The sequence below is a fragment of the Onychomys torridus genome, chromosome 7, assembly GCF_903995425.1.
Source record: "Onychomys torridus chromosome 7, mOncTor1.1, whole genome shotgun sequence".
NCBI classification, from domain to species: domain Eukaryota; kingdom Metazoa; phylum Chordata; class Mammalia; order Rodentia; family Cricetidae; genus Onychomys; species Onychomys torridus.
Genome location: NC_050449.1, coordinates 48,973,447 through 48,989,713, shown reverse-complemented (window position 1 = coordinate 48,989,713; position 16,267 = coordinate 48,973,447). Strand labels below are relative to the sequence as shown.

Genomic DNA, 16,267 nt, shown 5'->3' with positions numbered 1-16,267 from the left:
ACACTGTCTCAAAAGTAGGTTGGAAATGATAGTGTTTAAATCATGTTTACCTAATGGATCATGCACTGGAGAATGACAGGTTAAATCACATTTCTGTATGGATAGTGCACTGAACACTATACAGGACTGTATTCCTAATTTTCCTTAGTTCTAACAGTTGCTAATAAGGAGTGGTTTAAGAGAGAGAGAAGAAAAGAACAACCTTTAACCAATGTAAAGCTGTGGTTTAAGGTGGCAGAACTGTTTGTTAGGAAGCAGAGACAGGCAAAGCTACTTACTTGTTCTCTCTCCCTTTCCCCACCACCTGTGCTGGAGCTAGGTAGCACAGAACTTGTAATTCAGGCTCTCCAGAGTAAAAAAGTAGAGAGTTGAAGGTCAGCCTAAGCTATACTGCAGAACCTGAGTTCAAAAGAAAAGAAAGATATCTCCAATTGTATGTATTTATTTCCATTTACCTAGTCTGGTCTTATTCCATGACTTGGAAGATCTGTATGCTCTTTCAGATGGTATGTCTTTCAGATACGCTGGCCCTTTTCTCATTCTGTGTGTTCAGTACCCATCATTATAGAGTTCTACTTTAACATTGGTATGCCATAGATGGTTTCTTACATTTATTGTTTGATGAGACTGTGTGTTCCAGCCTTGAAAGGTGCTTTTTTTTCTTTAAAGATAGTAAAGATGGTGTTCCATTGCCATCTGACTTCCAGCATTTCTTGCTTTTTTTTGAGATGAGGATCGAACCCAGGTCCTTGCCCTTGCTAAGCAAGCATTGTACCACTGAGCTAAATCCCCAGCCCTCCAGCATTTCTTACAAGAAATCAGCCTCTACTTACATCATTTTTTTCTTGTAAATAATATGTCCTATTTTTTGTTGGCTTCTCTCGCAATTTTGTCTTTGACTTTCCACAGTTGACAATCTGTTTAAATGTAGATTCTTTGTGCTTTTCTTGCCCAAGCTTAATTGAACTCCTTGAATCTACATAAATTGGTGTTTTTCTGCATAAACAGAAATCTATCCAAAAAATACCTCTACAAAGAAAATTTCAGCTATAGATGACTTTATTTGTAAATTCTGTGAAACATTCCAGAGAAAAAAATGCTACCAATCACACAGATCCTCTCAAAGAAGAGAATACTTACCACCACTTTGCTTTATGATGCCAATAGAAACACGAATTACCAAGTCTGACAAAAATATTCCCTTACAATGAATACAGTGTAGAAAATCCCTGACAATGCTAGGAGTTAAATCCAGCAACATGGTAGAGCAGAAGTAAGTGTGGTTTATTTAGAAATGGAGCACAGTTTTAATATTTTAACCCATAGTAAATGACTGCCAGGGATAATAAAAGGTTAGATTGTACCCTTCTGTCAAGCTAAAATATTAGCCTGCTATTTTATTTCTCGGAAAACAGCAAAAGATGGAAAACTTCCTAGGTTAGAGAAAGAGAATTTTGTTATTCTCAGACAGAGATTGGTTTGGTTTTGCCCAAGTTCAAAGGAACTACAAAGGGTCAAGCCAAGTGGATATTGCTCATGAAGTGAGTTTATTGTCACAACTGAGGAAACTCCCAAAACCTATGATATCCTAGTTCTTCGTTGTGGGCTGAAACAGATCTGCTGACCATTTGCCTGGGAAAGGAACATAGTCTTTGCTATATTTGACATCAAACAAGCCTGTCATTTGCTTTGAAGAAAGACACCATCTCTATCCTCCTACACAGTCCATGTTAGAAAAGAGCCAAGGCACAAGACCTTAGAGTCAGTCTCCAGTACTGAAGGGAGAAAAAAGGTCCAGAATAAAAGCTATGAGTTCATCCTCTCATAAGACATGGCAGAAATCTGATAGATGTGGAAAGTGAATTCCTGGTCATGTTCTCCCTGATCAGCTCAGTACATAGGGTATTTTACAGGATACAAGCCATTCATAGGATTGGGAGAATTCATATTGTTTAAATGGCCATATTATCCAAAGGCATCTATAAATTTAGGGAAGTCTCCATCAAAATACCAATTCTTCACAGATCTTGAAAAGCAATCCTAAAGTTCAAAAGGAACCAAAAAGACCCCCAGTAGACAAAGCTGTCCTGAACAAAAAGAGGAAACTGGAGGCATCATGACACCTGATTTCAAGACATACTCAGGATCACATTAGCAGAAACAGCATACTGCTGGCACAGAATATGTATGTAGACCAGTGGAAGGGGAAAGGTCCCACAGATAAATTCATATATCTTCAAGCTAACTCTTTAAAAAAAAAAAAAAGCACCAAAAATATGCACTGGAGAAAGGACAGCATCTTTAGTAAATGGTGCTGGGAAAACTGGAGATCTACAATAGAAATTGAAAAGAAATCCCTCTTTTCTTACGGTATATGATTATCAACTTAAAATGGATCAGAGACCTTACCTAGTGCCTGAAACTCTGAAAGTGCTAGAGGGAAATGCCAGAGGCAACAGTTTCTTCACTAGTGTTGAAACACAGGAAACCTGTAAGTAAAGAAGCAGTCAACACAGTGAGGGGACAACCTGCTGAATTAAAATATCTTTGCCAGTTAATCATCTGATTACAGAGTAATATCCAGAGTGCACAGAGAACTCAAATAACTTAGTGTTAGGAAAGTAACCTTATTTTAAAATGAGCAAGTTGTCTGAATAGGCACTTCTCAAAAGAGGAAACAAATATTGTGTGTGTGTGTGTGTTACATGTACATTTTATGTGGGTGTGTACACATGTGAATATGGAGGTCAAAGGTCAGCATTGGGTATCTTCCTCAGTTACTCTCTATCATGTTTTTTGATGCTGAGTCTAATTGATTCTAGTGCACGTTTGATTTGGCTAGCTTGGTGGCCAGTGAACTCCAGGAATCTACCTGTCTCCATCCTTCCCAGTGCTGGGGTTACAAACACCCAGCCTTTGTATGAGTGCTAGGCACATCTCAACTCTTCATGCTGTGTGGCAGGCACTGAGCCATCCCTGCAGCTCCAGTGCTCTTAGAACTCTTGTTTTAGCATTGTACTGAAAGTTCTCAATAGCTTAATGAAGTTAGGGGGAAATAAGTGACACTGAGTTTATAAAGGAAGAAATAGCTGTTGCTTATAGTATCACAATAGCATGTGTATAAAACATGTAATCTACCAGGAAAGTAAAAACTACAACTAAATAAGTAATTTTTCAAAGAGTCGTAGGGTAAACACACAGCTTATGTGAAACTCAGTGTACTGTAGAAGTTTTGAAGCTATGTTCAGTTTTAAAATGCTTCATGTTTACTATTATAAACTTAATTTTTTATTAAAAATGTACATATATCAATGAATAATTAGGAATTATAATTTTAAAAATAATATAATTTATAAAAGCATCCAAAAATATCAAATACCTCCAACTAAATATCAAGAGACAAATATAATGCCTCTAACAAAGCATTGTTAAGAAAACTTAAGAGACCTAATAATTGTAGATATTTTCATATCTGTGGATCAGAAGATTAAATATTGTGAAAGTACCATTTCAACTGGGGTGTTGACTAGGACTGATACAAGTTGCTTCTTACATTTATATGGAAATGACAAAAGAATTTTGGAAAATTGAAGAATCAGAGAACTTGATGAATTTTTAGGCTAATCCTGGGAAGTATTTTGTTTGAGAATTTCACACATGAAGAAAATGTGCTGTGATCAAATCCATTCCTAATTCTTTTCCTCCAATTCCTTTGTCTCTCCACCACTACTTCCCCTCCAATGTCCGTGGCTTTTTGTGTGTTTGTTTGTTTTTAACCACTAAACCCATTTAGTGCCACAGAATCTAAGATACACAGGGTGTAGAAGCATGGGTAGTCCTCAGCAGCCTCACCCCTGAAGAAAACTGACATTCCTTCCTTCAGCAGCCATTGGTTGCCAGTAGCCCCTCAACGAGGAGTGGGACTGATGAGCCTTTTCCCATCCATGCTGGGATTTTGGCTGGCTTCATGCCATGCAGGTGTTGTGGACACTGTCTTCACTGCTGCAGCATCACAGTCATGTCTGGCAAACACTGTTCCTCTGCAGATGATCTTCCCACCTCCTCTTCTGCAGTGAGCCTTGCAGAGGGAAGAAGGATGATATAGATGTCCCATCTGGAACATCACTCTTATTCCCTGCACATGGACTAATTGTGGGTCCCTATATTAACCACCATCTACAACAAAAAGAAGCTTCTCTAATGAGGGCTGATTAATGCATTAATCTGTGGGTATACAAATGAAAATTGAGCCAGATGGTGGTGGCTCTCACCTTTAATCCCAGTACTCAGGAGGCAGAGAGGCAAGTGAATCTCTGTTGTGAGTTGGAAGCCAGCCTGGTCTACTGAGTGAGGTCCAGGGCAGCCTGGGCAACACAGAGAAACCCTATCTCAAAAAAACCAACAAAAAATAACAACTACAAAAGAACTTAGGGGGAAATTTGTTACTATGTCTATTTAGCAGAATAATAGTATCGTTTTAGCCCGGAGGCTATAACCTCACCAGCCCCAGGAATTTGAGACCTAGGAAATGTTACCAGGCATGAGTTCTGTCTTTTAGAGCAGCTTTAAAGAGGGAAAATGGTTGGTTACTCCTGTAACATTCACACATCATTTCACCAGTTGGCATATATTGGCAGGCCAGTTGTTATCGTAGCTCACAGGGTTTGCAGCTGGATAAGAGTGGTGATTACTTTTCTCCCTCAGTAGCATAGAACCTTCCAATATTATGAAAGCTAGTCACTAGGGATGAAGCTTCCGGCTCCCTGCCGGCTTCATTTCTCCAAGTCCTGTGACTGTGACTCCTGTATGCGGTGATGTTACAGATTTCTTTTTTATTACAGACCTGTCTAGAATCACACATTGAGTTTACTTGCTAGATCTCTTTTTTCTTTGCTTTGCTTTTTTTTTAATTTTTTTAATTTTTTATTGATTTTATAAATTAATTTAATTTTACATATCAGCCACAGATTCCCCTGTCCTCCCCAACCCACCCCCCATTCCCTTCTCCTCCATGGCAAGGACTCCCCTCGGGATTCAGCCTGGTAGATTCAGTCAAGGCAGGTCCAGTCCCCTCTTCCCTCCTCCCAGGCTGATCAAAGTGTCCAAGCATAGGCCCCAGGCTCCAAACAGCCAGCTCATGCACTAAAGACTGGTCCCAGTCCCACTGCCTGGGGGCCTCCCAAACAGTTCAAGCTAATCAACTGTCTCATTTATCCAGAGGGCCTGATCCAGTTGGGGGCTCCTCAGCTATTGGTTCATAGTTCATGTGTTTCCATTAGTTTGGCTATTTGTCCCTGTGCTTTTTCCAATCATGGTCTCAACAATTCTCGCTCATACAATCCCTCCTCTTTCTGGCTGATTGGACTCCTGGAGCTCCACCTGGGGCTTGGCCATGGATCTCTACATCCGCTTCTATCAGTCACTGGATAAGAGTTCTACCACAACAGTTAGGGTGTTTGGCCATCCAATCACTAGAGTGGGTCAGTTCAGGCTTTCTCTCAACCATTGCCAGTAGTCTATTGTGGAGGTATCTTTGTGGATTTCTAGGGACCTCTCTAGCACTTTGCTTCTTCCTATTCCCATGGGGTCTTCATTTACCATGGTCTCTCTTTCTCCCTCTCTGTTCTTGATCCAGCTGGGACCTCCCACTCCCCTAAACTGTCTTTCCCTCGATCCTTGCCCTTCATTAACCCCCCTCATGTCCAGTTTGCTCATGTAGATCTCATCCATTTCTCTGTCATTGGGTGATCCCTGTCTTTCTTAGGGTCCTGTTTTCTAGGTAGCCTCCCTGGAGTTGTGAGTAGCAGTCTGGTCATCTTTGTTTTACATCTAGTATCCTCCTATGAGTGAGTACATACCATGTTTGTCTTTCTAAGTCTGGATTACCTCACTTGCTAGATCTCTTTTGTGTACTTTCATTTGAAATTGTTTTCATTCTTAGTCTCCATTTCTCATGACAATTTTCAGTGGGAATGGAAAATTATCTTTTGGGACATTTCTAGTTTGTCCTTGTGATTCAATTAAGGTTATGTATCTTTTTATTTTTACAAGGAAAAGTTTTAATATTTCTTACATTCTTAATGGTGTTTTGTTTTTTTTAATGGAGAACCTGAAGTTGGCATTAGAAGTTTAAAATGTTAACAAGATTATTTGAGTAGCATGCCCATGTGGGCAGTCCTGGGTAAACTCAGTGGACCCCAAAACAGAACACATGCTAGTGGGAGGGGGGTTATTGAAAGAAGAGGGTAAGAAATTGTGAGGTGGTCAGTGAAAACAGAATGCATTGTGTGTGTGTGTGTGTGTGTGTGTGTGTGTGTGTGTGTGTGTGTGTGTGCGTGTGCGTGTATGAAATTGTCAAAGGATAAATTAGTTTTTGAAAGTATATCTTGTAGCTGGAGAGTTTATCTCCAGCTCCCACCAAGCCCCGGCAGTCCCGCAGCCCACTCATAAAATAAACACACTGACTCTTATATTATTTATAAACTGTATGGCCATGGCAGGCTTCTTGCCAACTAGTTCTTATACTTATACCTTAAATCAACCCATTTCTATTAATCTGTAAGTTGCCACGTGGCTTGTGGCTTACCGGTATCTTTACATCTTCTCATGGCGGAGTCTGGCAGCGTTTCTCCACCTCAGCCTTCCTGTTCCCAGAATTCTCTTCTCTGCTTGTCCCGCCTATACTTCCTGCCTGGCTACTGGCCAATCAGTATTTTATTTATTAACCAATCAGAGCAACCCATTTAACATACAGCACATCCCACAGCACTATCTGGGAAGCAGCGTTTTGTCTTCTAACCCCCTATGTTGTGGTGAATTTGATTCCCTAATCCTTAAAAAAATAGTATTACTTATTAGGACTGTACCCAGGTGGTGGTGGTGGTGCATGCCTTTAATTCCAGCACTCTAGAGGTAGTAGCAGGTGGATCTCTATGAGCTGAGGCCAGCCTGGTCTACAGAGCGAGTTCCAGGACAGCCTAGACTACACAGAGAAACCCTGTCTTGGAAGGGGGGAGACTGGAGAGCTCATTACAAAATGTTTCACCTATTGTCAGATTCTTCAGACCAAGAAGAATGATCAGAGAATAACTGATTATCTAGTGCTAACTCTAAGAATATTGGTTCTTATGTTGCTTTATTCAAACCTGGGTTCTGTCTGCATGTTGAGGGATCCAAGCTTGGATATGGTAAGATTTATCATGGAAGATGAAGGCATTGCCACCTGTGCAGACTAAAACATACTGTTCTCTCTCATTAGCTATGTGGTGAACATGGGTCTGATTGACAGACTGCATGGCTGCTTCCTCTCAGTGCAAGGCCCAGTGGATGAAAATCCCAAGATAGCCACATTTCTGCAGCACGCCACAGGATTCTTACGTGGAATGTGTACCCTATGCTTTGCTGTCACTGGAAGGTAAGGCTCATGTGTTGGAGCATCTCTTAAGTGTTGCCTGTCTTTGCATTTCATTGCTGTGTGACACTCACTCAGCTCCTCCCCATCTTCCCCTTGTCATTGGTTTTCTACATTGAGACATGGATTGCATTTTTCTGAGGATAGGATACATACTCCTGCCAGAGTCTGTTTTTCACTGGGGTCATGAACATGACCTTAACTGTCTAAAGCCCTGAATGATCCATTTCCTCTTCTGCTGAGATCCAGAGGTGCCAAGAGCTTCTCTGGCAGTCAGTGAGTCAGGGACAAAACATAGACAAGCCAAACCAGGCCGTTAGCCCAGAACAGCACAGCCTCACTGTGGTCTTGTTGTCTTCACCTCCTTTCAGCTCATCTCCTAGACTTTCTTTTCTCTACTTTTCCTTCTAACAGTGTACCGAACAGTGTACAGCCAACAGCTGTAGCTCCCTGAAGGCACTTATAACTTAGGGTGTGCTTAAAGCAAAGTGCCAGTGATTACTGTAGGCTTGAGCACCACCCTGTAAGGTTTCCTCAGAAATGATCATCCTTAGGCCAACAGGATGGTTCAGTGGTTAAAACCCACACAAGCCTGGTGGCCTGACTTTGATCCCTAGAACTCAGGGTTGAAGGAAAGAACTGACTCCCAAACTTGTTCTCTGACTTCCAGATATGCACTATAGCATGCACATACCCAGCAGGCACATACTCATAAAATTAATAAACTAAAAAGTAACAGTTCTCTAGAACGGACAGGGAATCTCCTGAGTGTTTTCTCTCTGAGGGAGTCATTCATGGTAGTGACTTGGTGTTTTAATTGGAATATGATACATCCCTGAAGCATAGCAAAGTTATTCAATAAAGTAGTTTGCTTAAAATTAAATTCTTTTTTTTTTTTTGCTTTTTTTTTTTTTCAAGACAGGGTTTCTCTGTAGCTTTGGAGCCTGTCCTGGACTAGCTCTGTAGACCAGGCTGGCCTCAAACTCACAGAGATCCACCTGCCTCTGCCTCCCCTGTGCTGGGATTATAAGCGTGTACCACCACCACCTGGCTAAAATTAAATTCTTAATGGCACAAATTTGTATTTTGAATTTTCTTTCATTGAATATTTTAAAGGTTTGTCATAAAGAAAACAAGTTATTTGAAGCTTACAAAATCTCACTTCTTAAAGAAACCCCATCTGTCTCCATGATACATAGAATGCAAGTTCTATGTGCACAGTGTTTTATGAGAAAGGCATTTATTCTAAAATGAACATTGATTTAGTCCATTACAAATAGGATCCCTAAACCCGCCTAATCTTCCTTACTCTGACCCAGTCCCTCTCCTCTGTGACATTCATAGGAAGATTAAAGCTGTCTGAGACTTCAGAGAAGCAAAGATAGCCTGTGTTCAGTGTCTCCTCACGTGGTGACTTTCTATTCAGGGAGGTAGACAAAGTTTGCCTTTCTGAGAGTAGAAACAGGAAATAGTTGCTACAACCCTGTGGAGAGTCTAGGGACGGGGCCAGCTCTGTCTGGACATTGACACCAGTTTACAGCCACCACTTAGTTCCTACCTGGTGTTCTCTCAGACAACAACCCATTGGGGTCCTGGCTCTTTATCTATAGTGCACAGTGTTGCAAACGTGCCATCATTTTGTCTATGTCACCTGTGCTCATTTTGAATTTAAATGACCATCACCAAAATAAGTGTATCTATATGTGTGTAGTTTGTGGTCTTTACCTTGTACTTATACAAATTCGGTCAGCTGAAGTCTGTGGCACTTGAAAGAAATCTAAAGGTCATTCATTGTCTCATTTCAATAGGGAAAGCAACTGAGGCAAACTGACTTGAATTAGGACTCAATTTTTGCCTTGTGCTTCCATCTCTACCCTTGATGTAATATTATTCAGAAGATTAACACATGGATTTATCTGGAAACTTCCTCATTTACATATATGGAAAACAGGGTTCTCTTCTTTCATGTCCCATCATGATCTTATCCAGTGGCCCTCACTGAGCATTTGTCGTGTGCCAGATGTAAATTAGGTACTAACAACACTGATTTGGGGGAGCCCAGAGTCTAGTGTGGAGTTAGATACAAATTAATAGCTACCATAAAAGAGACTGTACACAGAAGGAAGGAAAACACCCCAAGAGAAGATTAAGAAACACTTCAGTAGGTTGAAATATAAGGCTTTTGCTGAAACAGGGTCCACTTTGTTGCCCCTCTGGCCTGAAACTCCTTATGTAGACCAGGCTGGCCTCAGACTCACAGAGACTGGTCTGCCTCTGCCTCCTCAATGCCAAGATTAAAGACATGCCCCACCTCACCCTATCTATCAGTAGGCTGAATCTTAAAGTATGCCGGACAAGCGGAAGGGAAAAGCAGCACAGTATATGGTGAGACAGACAGCATTGCTGCCATGAGCCCACCTAACAGTCCTGTTTCTCCACCTGAGGATGTGCTCTGCCCAAGACCAGGCCAACTAAGGCATCTGGAGTGACCCTCGACAGGAAACCAGTGGATATTACTCCAGCTTTCCTGTCCCTCAGCAGAACGGTTCTAAGATACCTTCACCACTGTCTCACAGGGTTCCCAAGCAATAATTCCTTGTTAACCTTTTCACCTGCCCTATTTTCTCTTTCTCCCTCTCTCTGTCTCTCTCTCTCTGTCTCTCTCTGTCTCTCTCTCTCTCTGTCTCTCTCTCTCTGTCTCTCTCTCTCTCTCTGTCTCTGTCTCTCTCTCTCTCTCTCTCTTACACACACACACACACACACACACACACACACACACACACACACAAATACATTTGCACCCATATCCTTGTTTAAAGATCTGCTTTGGTAAGGCTCATTAAGGAAGGGAAGGGCCCAGTTGCATTTAGCCTACTGGCTTATGGGTGGGTTAGGACTTCTGTTGGTCTTTTCTGTGTCAAAAACAGATTGTAAGCCCAGCACCACTTAGAGATCTTGGGCAGCAGTTAACTCTGCAGCTCACACACAATTGAGCCTGTATGATAATGAGTATTCGGAGACGGATAATGCCTATATTTAAGACCTCCTTCCTTCTTCAATAAACGGCATTTGGCATTCAAAAAAAAAAAATACATGGATATTTAAAACTGTGTAGTGTTTTATCTTCAGCTTGATGTCCCTGTGACCATGAAGAATAAGGCGCCATTAATTGAACTCCTTAAATGTTGGTTCTTGGGAGGCTCAAAGGAAAACAGGGGCCTACTGCCACTGAATTGTTTGGAAAGGATCAAATTTCTATTCCAGATGAGCACTCTTGAAAAGTGTAGAGATGGCTGCAGCCAAAGGATTAGCCAAGAGGCTTTTTCATGGTCCACGTGAAAAATATTGAGTGCCTCTAGGTCCAGTGAAAATAGAGAGGAGCAAGGTAGCTATCTAAGAGAGCAAGGGGCTTCATCGTGTGGGAGATGAGGTAAAGACTCTAGATGAACCTCAGGCTTCTGACTTGCAATTTTTGAGCAGTAAATGTTACAGTCTCTAAACTAGTAGTCTCTAAATTAAGTAGTTTGATAAGTGATTTACTCTTGGTAGTTTCTAAGAGTTCTTAATTTCCCCCAATATAATTTCTTTGTCCAGCTTCACTTGCTTAGCAAATTTCTATTAGGAGGACTTATTGCAAAAGCAGATTATTCTGGAAATGAAAACAGGTCCAGGTGGTCCTGTGATACGATTTCCATAGGAAATTCTAGTAGAGTTTATGTAAGCTACTACTCTCAGAGTGGGAAAAAAATGATCTCCTGCTCTCATTGCTGCCCTTCAGTCTGTCTCCCACCATTTCCAGAACACCGCAGCAAACCAGTGCAGGGAGGAGTCTACCACTCAGGCTTGCTCACATCTAATGTTTACAGGTCATTTGTGCTGGTCCCCTTCTTCATAGGAACTCTATTTCTGAACTGTGAACTACAGTGCCCCATTCAAGCATTTTGTTGCATGCATTAGAATTTCAAAGCTATCTCACAGCCCTGTCTAAGAAATAGGACCTATGATTTGCTTTATTGTAATAATTCACATAATGCCTGTTTTGACTACCAGAGACTAGCTAGAGCCAGAATGTCAAGGAAAGCTTGTCCTTAAAGCCCTTCTGTGAGTAACCAGAATAAAAGACAAAGAAGAGCCACGGAGGCCTTTAAAAATTGTGTCTTAAACTGGCAGAGCCTGAGATAATTAAGCAGACTAATTGATAGCACCGGCTTTGAGTAAGCATGCTGCAGTCTTCTGGCAGCCTGGCCTTTGTAATGGAGGTTGAGCAGGGCCACCCTTGGACTCCTCTCCCTTTGTGCTCTTAATCTTCTAATGTTTACCTAGGTGTTCCGAAAGACAGTTTGGGCGTCAGAATTTGTGCTGTTAATCTATGCTTCAGTGTAGGGAGGAAAGAGTGGGCCCACGGTTTCTATACTTGGTTTTGAACAATGAACATGTACTTATTTAAGTAAAAAAGGAAAATGTGATAAAAGACTTGGTTTAGTTTAGGATTACTACAGAATTTTAAAATGAAAATTATTCATAAACTATAATTCTTATTCACTTAAACAAAACAAAACCATTTGTAATAGGATTTTCAGAAATGTTTATTTTGGGCCTTTATTGCTATCAGTTTTCCATTCTTGGTCTAATAGGAAGTAAAGAGAAAAGGATGGTTTTGGGTCTCAGGGCAGCACCCTAATCCATAACCAGGTGAGCTCAGCCTCCTTTAAGGTGTGGAGTCCTCAGCAGAACTAAGAGACCAGAAAGTGGAGTTTTTGTAAATCACAGTCAGCTCGGCCCCTACTTACTCTGCAGTGGTTTCTGTCTTTATCACTGTACCTGCAGTTATGCAGTAGAGGCAACAGAGGAGCAAACAAACAAATACATATATATTAATAGTATGACCCTTGAGAACCTTTCACCTCTGAGGGGAGAGAAGTGGAAGACATAGCTGATAATGATTGCCTAGAGAAGACATCTGAATTTAAAAATCATTTTATAAAAAGGAATTTTGTTATTACATGTATATATATTTTCCATTTTCATATCCAAACTACACTAACAAAATATGTTGTAGCCAAGTCTGGAAGCCTGTGTCACAAAAAGACCAGAATGATTTATAATTTAGCCCATTAATTATATGGATATAAATGAGTGCTTCTCAAGTGTTTAAGGATGCTTCCAAGCCATTTGTTCAAACAAAGGTAAACTTTTAATTCTGCTTCCCTACCTATCCATTCATTCATTGAACAAATATTTATGTAGTACTTGTTCCATGCCAGGTCCTATGCTAGACTTGGGAGAAAGCAGAAATGACTCAGTACTCCTATTATGTCCTCAAAGACCTGGTAAGTTAGGAGGAAAAGGAAGAAACATATACACATATCCATGATAAAAGACAGTGAGAAAGAAGTTAGAATGCAGTACTTGTATGCAAGTACTTGGCAGGCTGTCTGGCACGTGTAAATGCTTAATAAGTGTTGGCCACTATCATCATCATCAACAGAGTTCAGGAGAGGGGGAGGTTGCTATGAGTTTATAAGGGCTAGATATTTTCTGGAGTACCTAAAAATCAGTCCAGCACCAAAAAAAAAAAAAAAAAAAAAAAATGGATATAATAAGACCATATAGATTGGAGGTAAATATAGACAGAAAAAAAAGAAGCATAAGCAAAGACATAAAAGCAGAAAAACATGAATAACAAATACAGTACTTTAGCTGATTTGACATGTTTGGTGGTGATTATAATGTCTCACAGATGATAAGGTTAAAATGTAAAACTAGCCGGGCGGTGGTGGCACATGCCTTTAATCCCAGCACTTGGGAGGCAGAGGCAGGCGGATCTCTGTGAGTTCAAGGCCAGCTTGGTCTCCAAAGAGAGTCCAGGAAAGGCGCAAAGCTACACAGAGAAACCCTGTCTCGAAAAACCTAAAAAAAAAAAAAAAATGTAAAACTATAAATTATTTTCTGGTATTTTGTGGGGACAATAATGTCATTAATAGTCTTTGAGCAGAAACAAAGCAACCAAATTTTGAAACATTAACAAGTACCCATATGAATGACGTATTGGAGAGAAGGAAGAAAGTGAGAGTAGCCATTAATAGCATCTGAAGCAAAGGACAAAAGAAAATGTGTATGTGGTTTTACCAGCCTCTGAGGCATCCAGCTCCAGACTTAGCATCATTGCTCATTTCTTTGCATACCCCAGGTCGTAACTAAAGTTTTCCTGTATCCCGCCCAGTCCACAGCCACTCAGACCCAAATAAACACACAGAGGCTTATGTTAATTAAAACTGCTCAGCCATTAGCTCAGGCTTACAACTAACTAGCTCTTATACTTAAACTCAGCCCATTTCTGTTCATCTATACGTTGCCACATGTTTCATGGCTTTACCTGTGTGCCATTACATGCTGCTCCCTGGACAGCAGGCTGGCATCTGCTGAGTCAGCCTTCCTCTTCCCAGAATTCTCCTTGTCTGCTTATCCTGCCTATACTTCCTGCCTGGCTACTGGCCAATCAGCGTTTTATTAAAAAACCAGTGTACAAAAGCATTATCCCATAGCACCAGATACTCTACTAGTGTATTCTGTTGATTGAAAAGAACCTTCAGGCTGGAGAGATGGCTCAGGGGTTAAGAGTGCTGACTCTTCTTCCAGAGGACCCGAGTTCAGTTCCCAGCACCCACATGGCAGCTCACACCTGTCTGTAACTCTACTTTCATGGGACCCCGACACCCATGGCAAAAACACAAATGCACATAAAAATAAAATAAAATATATTTTAAAAAAAGAAAAGAAAAGAACCTTCAATCACCTAGTCTTGCAATAAGATGTGAGTCTTTTTAATGACCTTGCCATTTTTTATTTGGATATATCTAATGCATGGGGATCATTACTTACTACGGGGCCAGTTCTACCACTGATGGGTTTCTGAGGCTTACAGAGTGTCCCCTCACACCAGGATGCTAGCCTGCTTATTCCTTGCTGACATACAGACCGAACTGGTCCTGTCTTTCTCCTTAAATGTCTGTGACCTCACATTTCCTTTTGATTTTCTTCTCCCTATTCCAGGTCATTACTATGACAGTGTAACAAATTATCCCAAAGTTTCACAGATTTTGTAGGTCAGGAATTCTGTCAAGGTACAGGGAAAGATGAGTTATCTTTATTGTACAACGCCTAGGCCTCTAGGAGACTTGAAAACTAGAGGCCATCTAAGCTCTTACTCACATGTCTGTCAGAGAAGACTTCTCTGGGGTAATAAAATTATATCTTCAAAGGACCAGCCATGAACAAATCCAAGGGAAGAATATTCTAGTTGAAAAGAATAGCAAGGTCCTGCCTGATTTCCTGTGTTCCAGAATCAAAACTAGTGCTGAATTTGATGAGCAAGAAAGTGATAGGAGATGAAGTAAGGGCAGGAGATGAGGGAAGACACACATTAGAAAGCTGAGTTTTGCCAAAGGAGGGTGAGGGGAGGGTGGCACAAGCCTTTAATCCCAGCACTCGGGAGGCACAGCCAAGTGGATCTCTGTGAATTCGAGGCCAGCCTGGTGTACAGAGTGAGATCCAGGACAGGCACCAGAACTATGCAGAGAAATCCTGTCTTGAAAAAAACAAAAAAGAAGAAGAAGAAAAAAAAAGAAATCTGAGTTTTGCCAGGCATGGTGGTGCACACCTTTAGTCCCAGCACTTGGGAGGCAGAGGCAGGCAGATCTCTATGAGTTTAAGACCAGTGTGGTCTGCAGAGCGAGTTCCAGGACAGCCAGGGCTACACAGGATCAGAAATTTGAATTTTATTCTAAGCTTGATGGGAAACCAATTGGAAGTTTTTAAACAGAAGAATGGCTTTAAAAGTAAAGGAGAGCTGGGCAGTAGTGGAAAATGCTTTTGATCCCAGCACTCGGGAGGCAGAGACAGGCAGATCTCTGTGAGTTCGAGGCCAGCCTGGGCTACAGAGTGAGATCTAGGACAGGCACCAAAACTACACAGCAAAACCCTGTCCTGAAAAACCAAAAAAAAAAAAAAAAAGCATTTTTGTTTGTTTGTTTTTGTTTTGTTTTTAGCTGAGACTTGAACCCAGGGCCTTGTACTTGCCTACAACCAAGCTAAATCCCCAACCCAAAAAAGCATTTTTATGCTCTATGAAATATGAATTCAAAAAGCTCTGTGAGGAATGGCTGTGGTTATCCGAAAGCCCCGTTAGGACAGTTTTCCTGTTACCCAGCCTGTACCTGGCAAGGCAGCAGAGGCTGTGACAGATCCTCTGCGGCCCATCTAGAAATCAGAAAGGTCAGACTAACCAAAAACTAGGACCCTTTGCTGTTTTCATTACGAAAATTGAAACTAAGGAGGTCCACATGTCTCACATGAGAGGCATTGTTGTACAACGTCCCTGTTGTGCACTTTGAAGATCTGGGACTGGTCCCAGTCAGTCACTCTGAGCCTTCTCTCCCTGGAGGCATCTCCTTCCCCTTCTAGTCACCTCATTTTCCTTGGACAGCGCTGGGCCTGTTGTTCTTCACTCCCCCACTTCTGGGCTTAGCCAGAGCCCAGCCACTACATCAAGAAGCTCAAATCCCCATGCAAGGACTCCACCAAAATGCCTAAAGCTGGCATCTGGCAGACGTGTGTATTCAAAAGATATGAAGATGCTGTACTGTGGGCCTTAGAGAGGTCTGAGTGTTCTATGCAAGCTGGGAAAGGTCAGGAAGCAGCCCTCTGCCCTACAGCCCCTGAGGGAGCACAAATTGTATGGCACTTTGACTTTAACATGACCTCCAGGACTATAAAATACTACATGTGTATTATTTGCGGCCACTAGGTTGTAACAGTGTGTTCTACCGGCAATAGGGAGCTGATAGACGCATCGTT

General features: G+C 41.4%; 1 protein-coding gene across 3 annotated transcripts in view; it reads left to right on the top strand.

The window, feature by feature from the left end:
• Nucleotides 1-16,267, top strand: part of Scaper (S-phase cyclin A associated protein in the ER) — a 366,940-nt gene that overhangs the window by 307,886 nt on the left and 42,787 nt on the right. For all 3 annotated transcript variants that reach the window (XM_036192654.1, XM_036192655.1, XM_036192653.1), the window contains exon 27: nucleotides 7,259-7,414. In XM_036192654.1, the coding sequence (XP_036048547.1) occupies nucleotides 7,259-7,414 (156 nt within the window). The remainder of the gene's footprint in view (nucleotides 1-7,258; nucleotides 7,415-16,267) is intronic.